The 20,772-nt window shown below is 40.4% G+C and overlaps 1 protein-coding gene across 3 annotated transcripts in view; it reads right to left on the bottom strand.

The window, feature by feature from the left end:
• The window catches only part of LOC130912213 (metabotropic glutamate receptor 4-like), a 355,496-nt gene that overhangs the window by 69,236 nt on the left and 265,488 nt on the right, over positions 1–20,772 (bottom strand). For all 3 annotated transcript variants that reach the window (XM_057830131.1, XM_057830130.1, XM_057830132.1), the window contains exon 4: positions 1,745–1,880. In XM_057830131.1, coding sequence (XP_057686114.1) covers positions 1,745–1,880 — 136 coding nt within the window. The remainder of the gene's footprint in view (positions 1–1,744; positions 1,881–20,772) is intronic.

Here is a 20,772-nt window from a genome sequence, read left to right as displayed (position 1 = left end):
AATACTATAATTTGCAGCAGTATAGTACAAATAAATCGATTAAAAAAATCATACACTATGGTTTCTGGAATTCTGGAATGGTTTTTTAGATTCTCTCTCACAGTGGACAAGCAGCTAGCATGAAAATGTGTTCAAATACTTATTTTAATATTATTCATTATTATTTAGGGATAACATGGAGGCTCATGGGAAGTGTTACACACTTTAACTGTAATTCTATTATTTCTTATGGAGAAAATACATTCATGATTCGAGCACACTCACATTACGAGCTTGGTGGCGGAACGGAATGTCCTCTCATGTTGGCCAGTGTTATAATAGAGACCAAGTGTCCACATATGTGGACTTCACATTTTGGGTCATGTAGGCCACACAACAGACATTTCAAATGTGTATACAGGTATTTGGCATTAGACGGCAATCCTGAGTTTAAAGGGCCTCGGAAGGTTATGTTTGTATGGTTCCATAATGCATAAATAAATATTAAAAATAATAAATAACTAAATGAATAAAGTAATGCAATTTCACTGACGTTTTAAATGTAGGTGAGTGCTTAGGATGAGTTTTTACCAGCAAAGACTTTGCATTACTCCTCCATTCGGAATAACACTTACAGCAAGTCCAACAATTATAAGGATATATTTTGTTTTTCAAAAACCCAGAGACCGATTTATCTACAGTGTCACACTCTAGCACTTCATTAATAGGACACTATAAGTTATGAGGACTGCACAGAGTTCAAGGATACAAAAGGAGTGTGGAGCCAAGCTCCCACTGGCTTTAGGTAATTACTATATATCCACGCAAGTAGCCGTTATCTGGATGGGATTAAGTCAATGAGGACCTGGACTTTTGGCCCTGTCATCACCAAGGGACCACCCTTATTCACCGGCTGCAAGAAATACACTTGCCTTCCAAGTGGTTGCCAGGAGACAACTTCTATTACAAAGCCACAAAAGTGCTCTGTGTGATGATTATGCCTTCAACTAATTAATTCATTCTTAATGGAGACAATCCGTCTTAGAAGCAGATAATGAATTAGAACTTGTCGTCACGAGGGGAACTTTAGTATTTCAAAGGATAGAAACATGAGAACAAACCAGTTTTGATGGAAGGAAATGTTGCTCATATAATGCCTCCGACAACTCTACTCTACTAAAAGACAGATAAACATGTTCTCACATTAGAAAGAATATATTTTCAATTTTTATACAAGAACATGCTTCCTTGTTCTTGTAACAATCTATTCTAAACATTTCGCTAAACTAAAATACAGGGAGTCCTCGAATGACGAACGAATTACGGAGTTCTTTTCTTACCCTTGCAACATAACACGGATTTCAGCGAAGTCGGATTACACTGCTGAAGTCGAAATTTATATCAAAATACTTTTATAAAAAAACTAAAATATTGTAACGAATCGAGTGGCATTTATTCGTCAGCATGACTAACGAATGAGAGGAGAGTGGGAGGGGTGGTAAAATTGGCAGGAGGCTGTTGTTTTGCTTTCAATTTTGTTGATGTTGATTTGTTTGATGAAGTTGTGTTATAAACACTGGCGCTGGGGACAAAATGGCGGATGATGCATGGGCGTCGTAAAGTCGAAAACGTCGTAGGTCGAGGACACTGTAACCTGAGGACTCGCTGTATGTAAAACGTAAGTCCAACATGTTGGGAAAAAAACATAATTCATTCATATCAAGAAACTTTTTCTATATACATTTTAAAATGTCATTGAACTGACCTGATGTCATCCTCATTGGCAAATATAATGACCACCCGGGCATTTGGGTTTTCACCCAACCGCCGAATGATCTTGTCAAACTCTCCTGCTTTTGGTTCACGTGGGATTTTCACAGACTGGGAAATGCACAGGCCACCTAAAAAGGTAGACAACCAAGAAGAGTTCAAGTTAAAATATGAAGAGAAAAAATTCGAGGCAAAGATAGTCGGCATCAACATCACAAACTGTAGGCGCACAGAACTGTGAGGTGGACGTGCTCACCATGTGCAACCGTACCGCCTTCTGATTTGAATTATTTTTAATTAATAACATAGAGCAATGATTGTATTTATCAAATGCTTCATTGAGTGAGTCCACTCAAATTCACTCACACTTTGACGCTCACGCTGCCGAGAACAGTCTCTCACTTGAATGAGTTGCCAAAGACTTGTGTGTAACAAACTAAACGATGATTGACACATTTGCACTTTTCATCCTAGAGCTACCGAGCCTTCTCTCGCTAGATCAAAGCTACAAACCTGTCAATCGTCGTTTACTTTAAGTACCATACACCACGTGGTGACTAAAAAAAAGAATAAAACCAACAAGTTTGGTCTCACTACCCAATCCTTTTCACCCGATTCTGATCCTCTGAAAAATGGTGCGATCGGCCAGATTTCCAATGGACCAGGATATCCCTATCTCAAACCCCCCAAAAATCGCAGGGATAGTTTTTTCCAATATTGATCAGGCCTAGTAAAAGCACATTTAAAAACGTAAGGGGATGGATGATTATTTTGTGCGGGAGGAATGGTAAATGTTTAGAATGAGGAGAATATACCTTTTGTTTTTGAATGTTTGGTATCAGTTAAAGGTGCAAATTTGTTGACGCATGTGTGTGTAGATATAGGCGTAAAAAAAGGGGGTGGGATAATAACATATCAAGAATATTATTATTATATTATAATTATTATGATGCTCATTGTTCTCTTTCCAAAAAAAATCTAATATTATTTTGCATTTATTATATCTAGAGAAAAAGAAATACGCCTCTTAATTCACCTTCTTAATTCACTGGCACGATTCCACAGTATTGTCTCATTAAATCAATGACTTTTTTTTGCAACACATGCTTTTACCTTCAGTAATTCCCCTGTGAGTGGGATTAGTGAGTCCTTGTCCTCTTTGAGATCATCTTCTACTGAACGTCAATCAAAGGGTTGCATTGAGCTGGTCACCAATGAGGCTTTTAAATTTCCAATTGAGTACCTCAGTCAAACTATATTTAACACCTTGTCAAAAGGCCAAATTGACTATGTGCATGATAATGAATGTTCCTTTGTTGACCCTTAAAAAACAATGACCAATCAATACAGTAAACAGAGCTGGTTTAGGTCCCCCTATAGTTAAAAAGAAATGTGTTAAAATAATTATTCATATGCATGATTGAAAGGGCACATCTGATGCTTAACAATGCATTTGCACTAACAAATAGTGTGCAGTCTGTGACCTAGTTTTTAATATTTTCTAAATTTGCTTCCGCCATTAGTGTTTTGTGCAGGCGTGATTTTCTATTTTCAGACAATATACATTAAGATGTTGTCGCGCACGACTTGCCAACGTCTGTATCATACGTACATTAATTTTACTGGTTAACAAATTAGCAGTTACTCCAGCGGAGGAGAACGAACACATTCCACCGTGACCACCATGAAATGTTCTTTTTAACCCCATAACGATAGTCAATTACTCTTTCAATCATAAGGTAAAATACTATTCATAAAATACTAGACACAGAACTATCAGCAAAACAATTATATGCAACCATGAATTCTACCCCAATGGAGGATTTCATCTTTCAACTGAATGATACAGATAAATTTCAAAATAATGATGTAACACTTGAATAGTAAAGTCTTGCTCTTTATTATTTATCTTATATTTTGTCGTATTTCCTATAGGTGTGTGAGAATTAATTGAAAGAGTGATAAATTGTGATACTTTAAATGTTTATTGATATGCTAATGCCAAGAATCAATATAGGTAGTCCCCGGGTTACGACCGAGTTCCGTTCTTATGCTGGCGATGTAACCCGAATTTCCGCGTAAATCAGGATTAACTTTAAGTACATTAAGAATAACTATTTAAAAAGCCCCAAATTTTGTTTATTATGGAGGATACACTGCCCTCTGTTGGCAGCGTTGGGTCTGGCTGGACATTCACCTTGTAGGCTACGTATGTCTGAGTAGACTCAAATGTTTGACATGGATAAAGGATAGCTGCACTCTGGTTTGTCCCAACACGCTTATGGCTGTAAGTTGTTTCAGATAATATATGTTTGTCTATGCATTTGTAATTAAGTTTAAAACTACAATTTGTGGAGTTATGTGTGAGCAATTTGCTATGAGAATTGTAAATACATTAGCATTCATAGCATTTAAGCTAGCGGACTTTTGTTAGGCAAATTAGGCTACTAGGATGCCTCCGGGGTGCCTCCCTGTTACGGTGTTCCGGGCACGTCCCAGCTGGCCTGGAATTGCCTTTGGATCTCCCAAGAAGAACAGGATGAAGTGGTTGGGGAGAGGGAAGTCTGGGCTTCCCTGCTGAAGATGCTGCCCCCACAACCTAACCTCAGATAAGAGGGAGAAAATGGATGGAAATTTACATATTGATCAGACTATATGGATCTTTGAACACCAATTGTTTTGTGTCGAGTTTTATTGTTAAAATGTGTGTCATTTTGAACATAAGTTGAACAACTTCACGTTTTGTGAGGCCAGAACACGTCCTATTAATAAGTAAAAAAAAATAAAAATAAAAGATACTGTGAGGTACAATAAAGTACTGTATATGGGTCGAAAAAAACAAATGAAAAAAATTACTAGAGACAAAATTGCGTAACCCGAAGACTACCTGTATGTTGTTTTTGGAGTCACTGTTTCAAAGGGGAAAAAAAGGGGGGAACCAACAGGTTGCTCCCTAAATGTCTGTTAGCTCATTGGCTGTCACTGACAGCGCTAGACATCCGATTCATTTTGACTGGACATTTGTTCATTTGCCCCCTCCCAGTCAAAATGGACATCTGGCACTGTCACGGCACTCAAAAATGAGCCCGTCCCTGTTTTGGGCATACGTGGTGTTTAAGGGGGGGTTAAGGAGGGGCTGGGGCATGCCCCCCCCCCCCCCCCCCCCCCCGGTGGCCGAAAAGTATCATTGCATGTAATTGACTTCCCTATAGACAAGTTTCCTGAGCGAAATATGGGCGGTGCCATCTTGGAAAATTTCTGCTTCAAACTTCGGGTTTAGAAAAAAACTCATGCGTTGCGGTTGAGGTTAGCAGTGTGTTGACGAAGTTTAAACTGCCAAATCAAGCCAAAGGAACCCACAGAATCTCTAAAAATTGATTCAGCATGATGTAGAGGAGATTGTATGAATGCTCTTATCACTTCGTTGATCATTCGTGGACAAAATTATTACAATCTATCTGCCTGTGTTGACGTGAGGTGTAGATTGACACGCCGGCCACTTCAGTGACCAAAATGAGGTGAAATTACAAATTTATTACATTTTCCGAATGCAGAAGGGCTGACACGGATTTTGTTGTGACAAGGAAATACTACAAGTTATGTACATATAAATAGTATCTCATTCTTTTTATTGCAGATATTGATCGCAATAAAACATTCTGACAACATGATTCCATTTCTTGTTTTATTTAAAACGATTGGTGCATGTGCAAAACAGGTCAATAAATCACAATTTATAAAATAGCATACAAGAATGTCATATCAGACAGCAGAGCTCCACAGCCTCGCCAAACTTTCACCCGACATTACGGCCTCCATATGGGCGTTCTCCCGCAGTCCTCGGTAATTCCAGCTCCAATAGCGTATCTTGAAGTTGCTGCAGTTAAAAAGCTCGTAGTTGGAGCTCGGGATCGAGCCCCCGGGTAGAACAACGTAGTCTCGATATATGTCCATCAACGTACAGTAAGTGTTGCTGTGACACACATCAACTTCTCTCCCCTTGCTTAACATCGTTTTTCACCTGTAAACAAACGAACAAAAATCCTGTAACACTTGCGTTTATACGTTGACATGATTGTGCCACCTACACGTACTGATTAGTAACAGGCTAGCAGCAAATACAGTAGTTGTAGTAAATAATATTAGATCATCATGATTACAGTCATCATCGTAATAACAATATCAAAGGCAACAAGTCGTTTCATGCGCAAGATTTTAGCTTTAGTATTTTTTGGCACCGCACACATGAAAATGCAGGAATAGGTAGAACATACCTTCCATAACACAGCAGCAACATGGCTACAAAACCACCCGGTCTTTGTGGTGGCACGAGCTTGGTTCAGCATCTGCCTTCATGAAATGTTGTCCTCCCATGTCGTGATGATGGCAGATGGATGCGGTATTTCCAAATTTTCTCATTTAAGGGATTTTGATGAGTAATGTTACTCCAGCTCCACCGTTGTTTTGGATGGAGAAATTCTAAAACGGTAGTTGCTTGCAGACATTCGGAAGTAAAGCTGAAGTACTTTGGAAACTTGTCTATATTTGATTTGAGTTTGATTGAGTTTTCCGGTACAATATTGTCTATAAACGTTGTAAAGCAGTGGTCTCCAAACTATTTCACATAGGTGGCTGCAGGATTTTGTTCCAACATAACAAGACAACACCTTTGCACCAATCTGGTGTTTTACAAGTGTAATCAGTTGATTGCAGTCAGGTGCTACTTGTTTTAGCAGCTTCATTTGTTAAACTGTCCGTGCACGATCAGTATGAACAAAAACCAGGACCTACAGCGCCCTTGAGGACCGGTTTGGAGACCCCTGTTGTAAAGCAAAAAAACAAACAACAAAAATGAATAAAATGAATTTAAAAAAATGTTTTTATCATAAGTCAAAATTATTTTTCGAACAGATCATCACCTTAGACGGTCATATGCTTTGCTTAGCCAAAACCACCTGAGGATCAATGAGGCAAGATGGATATACATAATTTTTTCAAAGCTAAGCTTTCAAAAGCAACAACAACTACTGAGTGAGAACCAATGATTGTAAAGGTGGACCATGAAACGCTAGACAGCACCGCCAAAATGGTGAGTGGAGTTTCAATTTGCCCCACTAAAGACGTTAATTGTACAACACAGCCATCAACAGTGTTCAGATTTTGCACCCTTAAAATATTTTGCTCCCAAAGCTGTTGTGGCGGTGAATAAGCCCTCTTTTACATTCAGTTGGACTCTCAGTGTTGTCCACAGGTACTAAATAAACAAGTAACATCGTAAACATACATGGTCAACACGAATATAGTGTAAATTAAAGCTTAACGACACAGCAAAGACGTGAACAGTGAGAGAGCGGCATGCAGTTGTTGTGTGCAGCTAACATGGCAGGATGTGTCTGAGGAGAACTTTTCTACTTGTCCGTCTATGATCAAACATAAGTAAATATTCCTTTATTTGAAGAAAGTTTGTAGTGTTTACTTTGTTTACTGTTGTATTCGTGGTCATTTTTAACACAAGATTGAAATTACTGATGGGTTGCAAAATTAGACAGAACACAGGCAGGCGTGTCACATTCAATGGATGGTGATCTCGGCGAAAAGTATAGCTGTCCTAAGCAGCCTGATTTAGAATTCCCTTAAAAAACGATGGGAAACCACAAAAAACAAACAAAAAAAACAAAAAACTCATTTTCAACTTGTTATTACAAATATTCTTGTACGTGAATTGTATTGTTGACGCAGCGTTTCGGGGTCATCAACATGTTGCAACCTCGCTGCCCCAAAAGTCAAGCTCCGCCTATGGTTTTGGGGGCATTTAGAGGTCACTTCATGTTCATTTTAGGGCATTTACAGGACCCTATCTGTTCATTTTGAATCAATTCATATTCATTTGGAGACATTCCCAAGTCACCTAATGTTCAGTAACCCAAAATCAACGGGAAGTGACCCAGAAATACCCCCAAATCAACAGGAAGTGATGGAAAATCAACAGGACCTGAAATGCCCCAAAATTGACTCATTCGTTTCCAGTGACAGCTATAGACATCATCGCCATATCGTGAGATCATCGTAATCGTGCGCCTTGTATCGCGAATCGTATCATATTGTGAGCTACCTCAAGGTTCCCACCCCTAATCTATTACATATTGAGCCTACACAAGACTCAAAAAAATCTAGCATTTGTAGGATTTCTACTCTCTCCATCTCTGGCTATGGATAAGGGAAACCTTGGTAAAACTGAAGTAGAGGTTATCTCTCCCGCTCTATCATTACACTTACACTAGCCTCAGATACTCATGGGAAATTTAGCAGCGGTTCTCTGCTCTCTGAGACTCTATCAATCATTGAATTCCATGCCTTTTGCCTCACCGGTACTTGGGTCCCTCTTTCCCTCAACATCTGCTGAGTGGAAGCAATGCACTCATCCTTTCTTTTCTTCCCTTCTCACTTCAGTGGCAGCTATTGACCACCTCAGGAGAGAACCAGCAGGCCTCTGGAGTTGGGACACAATTCGCACGACTGGTGTGGTGTTTCGAGTTAGTTCTAATTTTTTTTAAACACGGAAATTTGAGCCTTTGCCAACATGGTCCATTCATTTAGTCAATAGATCAGTGCTCATATTGATCGATGAATTAAGTTTTCCTTAACTACAAGACTGATTACTAAGTGATAAAATATGACAGTCATCATGTTCCCACTTGAAATGCAGTGGAAGTCTATCACCGTCAATGGCATAAGTTAAATGATTTATTCATGCACCGTATGTTTGTGTTGTGTGGTGATTAATCGCACTCCTGGTTTGCCAGTAAAGTGACATCTAGTGACTGTTCTGAATTATTGATTGAGGAAATACTGTATTATTGTAGTAAAATTGAGTACAGTCGACATTTATAATAAAACATATATTATTCAAATTGAGGATAGTTACAATAGAAGGAATTCATGATGATGCATATTTTACTATCATTTTGACGAGATGCATTGTCATTTTGCCCAGCAATAATTGACATGAAGTGGAAATGCTTAAACAAAACAAAAATACACCTTCGAAGAGGTATTAGAAATTGTGACCAGAGCAATTTCAGAACAAATTCATGTTTAGGTTGAATTAAATGGAGCATATTGCATTTTGGTTGCCACTTTTACATTTGATGTGTAATAGCATTAACCTGCAGGAATATGGCAAAAATAATTCATAATTAACAAGTACTCTTTTTTTGTGTGTGGCTCTCGCAGAAAACTCTGGATGCGAATCTGCACTTCATTTTGAAATGGGCATTGAAATCTCCACTGAATAATTGGAGAGCAGCAAGGCATGAATTTAAAAAAAAAAATTAGAAATTGCGGCAGGCTTTCAATGACATTATGACATGCCGAGGAGGAAAACCTCAAATCTTGGTAGGTTGCGGGCAAAATAATAAGTTCCTCCTCGATGCCTGTCACTTTGTGTGACAGGAGAAGGCAAGGCGTCACAGCTCCTGTCGATTCAAGGCTGAAAGTGACCTTAAGGCTGGAGGCTACAGCTCACAGCTCGACACCTTCTGTCTGTCAGCTGAATGACAGATGGTCAAATGATCAAAAAGGTCAAATTTCGAGCTCTTAAACCAAGAAAACAAGTAAACAATTAAAAGTAAGCAAAAAAAAATCTACAATTGCCTGTTTTTACATTAAAGTAAGAGATGGGTTGTACACTTCACTTCCATATTCTCGGGAAAATTCATTGTTTTCCAAATCCAGAACACAACTTTGCTCCTGTGTGCTTAAAACTTAAGTTGCAAGATTCGTATAAGCATTGATAAATATTTAACTTTAAATGTAAAGGCCTTATCACATATAGGTTCTCTTATCAGACAATTGGACTCAAATCACAGGGACTTGGACACGAGTCGACTCGAGTCGCAAATATGATGACTCCAACTCGGACTTGAAGAAAAACAAAGCAGACTCGGACTTGACTCGCTTGAACTGGGAGAGTCTGAAACTCGACTCGACTCCGAGACAATGTCTGGGGACTCGACAAGCTGACTTGAAAAACTTGGATCGCATCGTTCTCACCATGCGCAGCCCATCCCTCCTCCCGCCGCCCAGCAAAGGAGCCACCGCCCCCCCCCCGGGACCCAGGGTGGTCCCCCGGGCCACCCGCGCGCCCATCAACCGGCCTTTAGGGATGGCAGGAGGGGACGCATCACCAACCCCATGCCTACACCCACCCCCGCCCGCCCACCCGGGCCACGAGCCACAGCCACAGCCCCCCAAACGGCACGGCACGCCACGGGACCCCCAGCGGCCCACCAAGCCCCAGGCAAGGCAGGGACCCCCGCCGGTGCAGGCGACACCCCGCTGATACACCGGCGCCCAGCCAGCGACCCGCGACGGAGCGCAGGGCGGATGCCCAGCCAGAGAAGAGAGGGGAAGGCGGAGGCAGGAGAACGCCCAGGAACTGCCACGGGGCGATGCAAGATCGGAGACCCGACCCCCCAACCCACTCCCGCGGCCGGCAGCCGAGGCAGAGGGCAGGCCACACCCTGGGAGCCACGCCATATAGAAAAAGTGTGGGACCCACCTACCACCCTATTACTGTGGCTGCCAGGTTCCCGACTGGCAGCCATCACCCAGCACCGTGATGGGGGTGTGAGGGGAGGGTAGTGCAATGTATGCATTAAAATAGGAGAGCTTGGCTTGGGGCAGTGGGACCGCAGCATGGAGTTTCTGCCCAGCCGCCCGTCCCACCGCCCTTTGCCGGAGCTCTCCTGTGGAGTATGATGTGTGTGGTGCATTTAAAAAAGGTGCAGGGATGGCGGGGCCTGTGGTGAGGAGGCAGCCGTGAGGCTCCCCCCCCCCCCCAACAGGTCCCAACCATCCCACAACCTTGGTGTGTGGTGCATTAAAAACAGGGGGGAGTCGGGCTGGGACTGTAAAGCCCCGTCCCAACTCTCCCCGGAGAAATGTATGAGCATGCTGTGCCAGTTCCTACAAAAACGCCTAAAGGAAAACACCGAAAACCTGTGACGTCAATATTTGTGACAATGAAGGCACGTCAAACTGCTTAGTTTTGGTTTTTTTTCTTGACATTGACAGGTTTCCCTCAAAGACTTGACTCAAATCGAAAACATTTTGACTTGATACGACTCATCTTTACAACCTTTCACCTGACACGACTCGTCTTTACAATCTTGTGACTTGAAAATTAAACCTTTCGTGGTTTAATTTTTCCCAAAGCATTTTTTATATGCTCCAGTTCGCTCGGCATAAAGTCAGGAGGGAGTGGCCCCGCTGCTAGCCGAGTGACGACTTAATTCATGCTACATTACGTGAGCGTAACAGCACCACGCTGTGATGCTGCACACTCCCTCCCCTCCAAGTAGGAAGGTACGATATTTCCTCTTGTATTTTTCTAATCAATGAGAGTGCCTTTCGTCCAAGTCATGGTACTTGGAAAGTTCGGTTGGCGCAGTGTGAATACTGAACCTTTTCCACAAGTCATTTGCAAATGTTGAAGGTAGCTCTCCAACCGGACCCTGGTCCTCTTTGTCTCATGTGAAAGCGCCCTTAGAGGAGCAATATGTAAGATTGATGGCTGTATGGTGGAAGAGTGGTTCGCACGATTGCTTTACAGATGTGAGATTGTTGGTTCAATCCCAGCTCGGCCTGCCTGTGTGAAGTTTGCATGGTCTCCCCATGCTTGCGTGGGTTGTCTCTAGGCACTGTGGCTTCCTCCTACACAAGTCATGCGTAGAAGGCTGGTAGATCACTTCAAATTGTCCATAGGTGTGAGTGTGTGTGTGAATGGTAATCAACAAGTTTGGAGTCTACCCTGCCTCCTGCCCATTGTTAGCTGGGATAGGCGTAGCACCCCTGCAACCCCTGTGAGGATAAGCGAATCAATGAAAGAATGTAAAATGGGTGACCAAAAATGGTACTGCAACCAGTTCCAAAATATTGAACATCCCCTTTCACTGTGGGCTGTCAAATAAATGCTTCACAATGGAGATTCAAACTGCATTATTATATCAATTTTGCATTTCAATCAGAAACAATTTCTGAAGAAATTGCATGGGTAGCTTTGCTGTGCTGGTTGGTATACTTGTAGTAGAAGTACACGCAAGTATAGGGGCTAGTAGCACAGGTACACAAAGTACACGTACTTGTAGCACAAGTGCACGCAAATATATGTGCTTATAGTACAAGTACACGCAAGTACATATACTTGTAGTACTAGTACACTTGCTTGTAGTACAAGTAATTGTAGTACCTGTACATGTACTTGCAGTAAAAGTACACGTACTTGTAATACAAGTTCATGAAAAACCTGTACTTGTAGTACAAGAACACTTACTTGTAGAACAACTACACATACATGTAATACAAATTCATGAAAGTACAAAAAAAGCGCTTGTAGAGAGTACTGGAAGGGGGAAATGAACGAACGTTGATTCAATTCTCCCAGTCAAAATGGATTGGACGTCTAACGCCGTCAATTTCAGCCAATGAGTTAAATGTGTCCTACAAGGGTAAAAAAGGAAAAAAGTCATAATTTATGCTTGAAAAGATTAAACTGTATGACCTTGGTCCAACTCTTGGATAACTTTGCCACCTTGCTTGCTCATTCCAAACCAATTCTGCCTATCAACTTTCAATAAAAATGAAATTACCTTTTTTTTATTATTATTTGAAAGGGCATGATGCAATTTCATAAAACACATGATTACACAAGGTTAAAAAGCCAGAATTAGACAGAATTAGGTGTTTTTGCTTGCGTATAATTATTTGAACAGATATGTACGGCTCCCTCAAACATTTGGAAATGTACTAGTATGCAAAATGGACCACGTCGTCCTTTGAAGTTGATAACAAGTAACTTTGCTGAACAATTCGCTGTCAAAAGACAAGTGCTGTTGAGTAGTTAATGTGGACTCTCACAAAGAAACAAAACAAAGAAGCGGGTGAAAAAATAACCTTCCTGGCAGCATTAATGGCAAGGCAAGGCAAATTTATTTATACAGCACAATTCAACACAAGGCAATTCAAAGTGCTTTACATCACATGAAGATCATAATAATCAAAATCAACAGGACGTAAAAACAAAGACAATTGAAATAGAAAATAAAATTATACATAAAAATCGCATTTAATCACGAATAGAAAAATAAATAAATAAATAAATAAATTAATTAAATTAAAAAAAAAATAATAATGAGCACATTATGACATACTCATACTTCAGGGAGCTAACCCACCCACCACTGAATACAGGGAATTAAGTTAGCTGCTAAACCAAAGAGAAAAAAAAAGAATAGTGTTCGTGTCATTTTCAGAAAATCAATTGTTGTTGATTATCAGCATGTACGTTTAAAGCAAACAGCAGATGATGGTGTGGTAAGCTGAGAGGAATGTCAATATATGCAATGTATGTCATTCTTCTACATATCTTTTAAGATGTGTTCATTTACTTGCAAGACCTGTTGAGGCCATGCAAAACTAATGTTAGGAACCACATAATAAAACTGACTAATTGAAGCATCCACTACTAAACTGCTGGAGCCACCGTTGAAAACTTAATGAGCAGTGTATTCTCTCCCAATGCTCGTTGCGCCTAATGGCTGAGCGCCATCTAAAACCAATTCTAAAAATAGCTAACAGGGAGGAAACAGTGAGACTCTTCTCCAGTGTTTTCCCATTGTTTGCCAGACTAGATCACGGGTATTACTTTTTTTTTTTTTTTTTTTTTTTTAAACCTGTGGGTGAGCAACTGCCTTAAATATTCAGTATTTCTTGGGGAATTACAACTGTTTGCGGCACATTCTACATACCGTTTAAACAATAGCTAAATAAAAAATATTTTCTAACAGGTTAAAGCTAACTACTTAGTGAATATACAGTATATGCTGTATTTGTTCATGTAATCACGTATAACCATACGTACGTTTTCATTGCTGTTTATTACTGTGCTTGGCTTTTTTGCTGTGTGACTGTGACCTGTGAGTGTTATGTTGCTAAGAAGTAAGGAGTGACAACCTCTCTCCTGACGCGAGGTCGCTGTAGCTGGTAACGTTGTTGATCAATCTGGCTCAGATATGCCCAGTGAATTTCCACTGCTCCTTATGCCATGCCTGGTGGGTTTAACTTGTGGGCTGGAGCAAACTTGCTCATTTGCATAAGGACAATATATGTTTTTTACCCGGCCGTCGCTTGGGGCCGTCCCCTGTGAAGAAGCATTCTCTCTTTTTTTTCTCCACCTCTGAAAGGGGGGCGAGGTCCGGGCCAGAGTTTGGGAATGGACACTTTCCATTCTAAATGGAAATGGAAATCTTTTGTTCTTATTATTTTGGTACTATGTTCCATGTTTTATTCATTGTTCTTATTATCATGTATGTTTTGTCATGTGGTTTTGCCACAATATGTGCACCTTCCTCTGTCAATTAAGTTGCCGCGCGGCCAGCGGCGGGGTCGGTCCCTCCCGACTCTATGCCGAGCGAAGTATATAAAAAATGCAGAGGGGAAAATTAAACCACGAAAGGGAACCGCGTGGTACCCCACATTCGCGCTCACTTTCGTGACTTTTTGGACTGTCAAATTATCGCCACTTCCAGGAGAGCGAGACTTTTTTTTCCTTTTTTTTGTGAGTAAGTAACAAGTTCTCATCGTGTGTAGATAAGCAAGGTATTGCTCGTGTCGCGTTCAAGAACTGCTCGGATTTCTAGCCATCAGCGACCTTGCTGTCCGCGACAATGTGGACTCCAGCACAGACGTTGCGCTAGACTTTTTCGTTGTCTGTCATTTTGACTGACAGGGTCATAAAAATCCGGTCATAATTTATTTTTACCCGTCACTTAAATTTTTAAAATGATGATAATGACATTGTGGTGACCCTTTGTTTGGCATAATTCACCTTCCGTACTTGTGTGTCCATTTGGCCGAGCACGTTAGCGGCTACGACACAGTCACGTGACAGAGACACTTAAGAGCCGCGCGCGTTCCGGCTTGAATAGAGAGTTCACAGAGAGCAGCAGAGCTACAGCTGCTGGACACAGCAATTCGAGCTAACAAGACTCTTAACATTGCATACCGCTTCAACATATTCAATAGTATTTAGTTTTCATTCATTTTAAATTAATATTCTGTCCGAACAAGCTTAACAGAGAATCCACACCGTGCCATCACACATCAGGCAGATGAATATGTAACTTTTTCTCCGCAGTGACAAAAACAGCTGACTGTGACCCCAGTAGGTAGGTAGCCTACCATATGTAGCATATGGAACAATGAAATCAACAGTTCACCTGCTGTGGCCTGAACGTAGTTTCACACCTTCCTCCTGGTGCGCATGGACTTGAATTGCGTGCCCGCTTGTGCAGTTCCTGTTTTTTCACCTCTTATCAACACCATCGTTGTTTTGGGGCTTTTTGAAGAAACTTCGGACACTCAGTTGCCTTGACATTTTTCCGAGTAAGGCCAACGACGTCATGCATCAAGAGAGACAATAGCTAATTAATATGCTCACTCGCCACCCTGTGGTCTGGGGTGTGAATTGCAACCTGTCAAAATGACGGATGGACTTAGGGTTTTTTCCGTCACCGTTTTAAAAAAACGGTAAACGACGGAAAATATTCGGTTAACACGACCCCTGCTCCAGCATGTCTTTTGCACATCACTTGGTGAGACTCTTCATGTGTCGATATGCTAGAAAGTGTCCTTTCTATTTTATCTATATGTGACGACCGTCAATCCTTCCTCTGTGTTTTATTTCAATACATTGTTGAGGACAGCAAGGTGGCCAATGGCTAGAAATCCAAGCAGTTCTTGGACGCGACACAAGCAGCTATCCAACAGCGCCATGGTGCCAAGCAAGTTTAAACGCCATCTTCAAACAAAATACCTGTCGCTTCAAAACAAGTCGATGGACTATTTTGTTCGCCTTTGTGAAAACACGGAGAAACAGGCAACTTTTTTGAGAAAAACTCCAAAGGTAAATGAGAAAGCCCTCAAAGCCTTGTTGCTGAACTTGTTGCTAAATCCAAAAAGCCCCACACCGTGACAGAGACATTAATACTACTTACCTGCAAAGCCATTGTCTGTGAGATGCTTGGTCCTGATGCGATTAAAGACATTGCTCAAGTCATCCGCCAGATAATTCTAAGCTTTTCAATTCTAATTGCTATAAAAAAAGTAATAAAAACAGAAAAATATAGCTAATAGCCGATAGCTGTTGAAGAATAAGGATATCGACATTGTGTTCATCTAAACAGGCTCAAGTTTCACATTGAGTAAGTGTACATACTGAGAAATTATTTTGTAATTAAATATACTGTACAGAAAATAATTGTGGAACATTTTTGGTTTGTGGTGTGCCGCGAGATTTTTTCCAATGTAAAAACGTGCCGTGACTCAAAAAAGGTTGAAAAACACTACTCTAGGCAGCAATTAACTCACAAAAATGAACAGATAATGGGCAAAAACAACAAGAAAATTACAAGAGAATGTCAATTACATAGCACAGCGAACATTACAGCTTCTTTTTAATCATTTAAGAGGGAACAGTTAATAATTACAGAGCGTTTTGGAGCTGCATGGAGCTGTGAATTCCCATCAGCTTCGATTAAGCACTATAGAGCACTGAGCAGTACTACAGACCAGTGTATCTCTTGCCAGTAAGCAATGTAACTACAGTCCACCCCCTATAATAGACAAGTCTGAACAAAAACAGTTATTTAAAAAAAAAAAAAAAAGTGAACACAAAGACAGTGAAAACAGATAGCACAACATTGTCAGATGAATAATACATCCTGCTGATTTGCCAAACTCAATCACAAAGAATTTATGCAGTTGAATGTGGGCTCTGCGTTAAGATTGCAACATGTTTTTCCTGCTTCCCAGTGAGAGCGTGCTGGGACGCTCTCACTTGCTCAGCGGGGAAGTGAATTCTTTCAGCTGAGGTTTGGTAAGAAAAATATCACTTCGGGTAGAAATCCCAACTTCAAAATACAACCGAAGGACAACATTAAAATTAATTACACACTTTTTTTTTTTTTTTTTTATCACACTAGCAGCTGACGATGAGGGAAAAACTGAGCGAGTCATTATGGAGGCTTACCCTCTTCTGAAAAAGTTTTGGACCCAAGCCAAGGTGTACGCCCTATTAATTCTTTCAGTGCCATTGACAGTGATAAATGAACCAGAGCGGTTCTAAAAATGAACTGTTTTTACTTTGACAACACAGTAACTTTAGCATGTATTCATGTATGCACTCACAATAAGGAACTATTGACAGTGATAGATATCCAATCCATTCTGACTGAGAGGGAGTGCACCAATCATAATACCGTGGTACCAAGGGCGTAAGTTTGGTCTCAACATTAGTAGGGACAATATAACAGCATAGCCTACATATACACTTTCTGCTGGGGACGGAACATGAATAAGACCAAACAGATTGGGTGAACGTGGGTCAGCGCTACATTTCTCACGAATATGAACCTAACTAGTTGATAGGCTGAATGATAAATGCAAAATAAATCTGTATTGACTTTGACTAACTTTCATGTGTATTGGTTCAGGTGATACACCGTTCGATTCAAACTTTTGTTTTCAAAAACTATGAAAGAAAAATTTTGAGAACTTGCAAATCGAAATTGCGATATTTGAACAATTAACATCGAAATAAAAAACAAACTTGTTAATAATCTGTATCTCAAATATCTATCCAGGAATGCAAAAAATTAAACCTTTGTCTTAAGACCACTCAACATTGTCTGTCTAAATAATTAAGTTAAATGTATCTGAAAAAAACTTCTTAGTCAGAAACATAAAATATAAAAAAAAAACCTACAAAAAACATAAAACAAAAAATGGAGCCTTTCTTCAAGTAAAATTGCTTTTGTCCACAAGCACAGCCAACCAAAAAAATGAAGAAGATAACTTTGATTATGATTAATATATAAATATGGGGAAAAATGTCTGCATAGGCTGCAAATAACATTTTTTAAATAAATAAGGTAGAAAATACCTTAATACATTTCAAATAAATGCAAGTCATCAGACAATCAAACGTGCGTTTGAGGGGAAAAAATTGACCGGCACTTTCAGCTGGTGAAAAGGGATAGATGTAAGTCTAGAGATAATGAAAATAATTCACTTAATAATGATAGTGTCTATTTACCCTTACAACATATGGGAAGACAATCTAAATTACTTTTTTAATTGAACTCATTATCTAATGCACGTAAGGTTGCTTAAAAGTTGGTGGGGACAGTTTAAGCACCCTGAAAAGCTGTTTTTTTTAACCTGTCCTGTTCAGCTGTTTGACGCTGAGAATGGAAGTCTAAGTGTCCGGTTGGTCTGAACAGTTTTAATGTTTCACATTGAGAGTATGACATACTCCCATTGTGATCATTCAACATACCTAATTTATTATGACAAAGCAGCGCACAGGAAAGGGTTATGGGGGAACAGAAAAAAAAGAAACACAAGAAAAGAAAGAAAGACAAGCAACAACAAGAAACACATTGAACGTCTACACTAACTAATAATATGTTGGTGCTATCGTCAGCTAGATGTATTTCCGGTTGGCACCATGTGGGGGGGCCTGTTGACCAGGGAAAGAAGGGGAGGGGGAGTGGGGGAGACTATAAGCTAAGTGATTGGGAGGGGTAGAGTGTACACAAATCAGCACTGTGACCTAAGAACCCAGTAATCGTGCGAATCCCTTGTGAGTGCAAGCCCATTGGCAACCGACCCTACGCCGCCCCACCGCCAATCCCGGCACCAGGATCCTCCACCCGAGCGTGCCCAATCACAACCAGCTGCACATGAGCCCAACCAAACACGCGATAGTCAAGCGCCAACCCAGGGTTTAGGGTCCAGTCTACTAAAAATGAATGCATGGATTAGTTTTCCCATGTCTTCTTTGAACAAAAGCCCCTTAATTCTGGCTATATTGAAGGGTTTATTTATTCAATCAGACAAGCGTATGTAATGAATAAAATGAGTTGATTATGGTATGTTAATAACATACCACTACAATAATTTCATATACAAATATTGAACATTAACTAGAAATAAAAAATCAAGGCAGCATGGGTGAGTGTACAGTTGTCTTTTTTTGTTTTGTTTTTAAACACAAATCCAATTAAGAATTCAGGAATATACTGCAACATTTCCCTATTTTTTACATTCTCTTTCTGTTTTGAATAAAAATGAGGCGAGAGGTGCTGCAGAGGTTGAGGAATCAGGTGAATGAAAAACCAAATGACAGGGTTGATTTTATGGCACGCAACTGGCATAATTACTATATTCATGGACATTCTCTGATTTAGATGAAAAGACATCCAAATGATGATGTCTAAAATGAGATTGAATTAAAGAAGGTATTACAGCTACGTCGTGTTCATCTATTGTCAGAGGAACGTGTTATGTATTACTCAATAACAAAATACTTTAATGACCTCCATGATTTAAAATATACAGTGCCTTGCAAAAGTATTCGGCCCCCTTGAATCTTGCAACCTTTCGCCACATTTCAGGCTTCAAACATAAAGATATGATTTTTTTTTTTTTGTCAAGAATCAACAACAAGTGGGACACAATCGTGAAGTGGAACAACATTTATTGGATAATTTAAAATTTTTTAACAAATAAAAAACTGAAAAGTGGGGCGTGCAATATTATTCGGCCCCTTTACTTTCAGTGCAGCAAACTCACTCCAGAAGTTCAGTGAGGATCTATGAATGATCCAATGTTGTCCTAAATGACCGATGATGATAAATAGAATCCAAATGTGTGTAATCAAGTCTCCGTATAAATGCACCTGCTCTGTGATAGTCTCAGGGTTCTGTTTAAAGTGCAGAGAGCATTATGAAAACCAAGGAACACACCAGGCAGGTCCGAGATACTGTTGTGGAGAAGTTTAAAGCCGGATTTGGATACAAAAAGATTTCCCAAGCTTTAAACATCTCAAGGAGCACTGTGCAAGCCATCATATTGAAATGGAAGGAGCATCAGACCACTGCAAATCTACCAAGACCCGGCCGTCCTTCCAAACTTTCTTCTCAAACAAGGAGAAAACTGATCAGAGATGCAACCAAGAGGCCCATGATCACTCTGGATGAACTGCAGAGATCTACAGCTGAGGTGGGAGAGTCTGTCCATAGGACAACAATCAGTCGTACACTGCACAAATCTGGCCTTTATGGAAGAGTGGCAAGAAGAAAGCCATTTCTCAAAGATATCCATAAAAAGTCTCGTTTAAAGTTTGCCACAAGCCACCTGGGAGACACATCAAACATGTGGAAGAAGGTGCTCTGGTCAGATGAAACCAAAATTGAACTTTTTGGCCACAGTGCAAAACGATATGTTTGGCGTAAAAGCAACACAGCTCATCACCCTGAACACACCATCCCCACTGTCAATCATGGTGGTGGCAGCATCATGGTTTGGGCCTGCTTTTCTTCAGCAGGGGCAGGGAAGATGGTTAAAATTGACGGGAAGATGGATGCAGCCAAATACAGGAACATTCTGGAAGAAAACCTGTTGGTATCTGCACAAGACCTGAGACTGGGACGGAGATTTATCTTCCAACAGGACAATCATCCAAAACATAAAGCCAAATCTACAATGGAATGGTTAAAAAATAAACGTATCCAGGTGTTAGAATGGCCAAGTCAAAGTCCAGACCTGAATCCAATCGAGAATCTGTGGAAAGAGCTGAAGACTGCTGTTCACAAACACTCTCCATCCAACCTCACTGAGCTCGAGCTGTTTTGCAAGGAAGAATGGGCAAGAATGTCAGTCTCTCGATGTGCAAAACTGATAGAAACATACCCCAAGCGACTTGCAGCTGTAATTGGAGCAAAAGGTGGCGCTACAAAGTATTAACGCAAGGGGGCCGAATAATATTGCACGCCCCACTTTTCAGTTTTTTATTTGTTAAAAAAGTTTAAATTATCCAATAAATTTTGTTCCACTTCACCATTGTGTCCCACTTGCTGTTGATTCTTGACAAAAAATTTAAATTTTATATCTTTATGTTTG

Source organism: Corythoichthys intestinalis, chromosome 2 (assembly GCF_030265065.1).
Source record: "Corythoichthys intestinalis isolate RoL2023-P3 chromosome 2, ASM3026506v1, whole genome shotgun sequence".
NCBI lineage: Eukaryota > Metazoa > Chordata > Actinopteri > Syngnathiformes > Syngnathidae > Corythoichthys > Corythoichthys intestinalis.
Note: the sequence above shows the minus strand (reverse complement) of the source record. Positions and strands in the feature narration are given on the sequence as shown.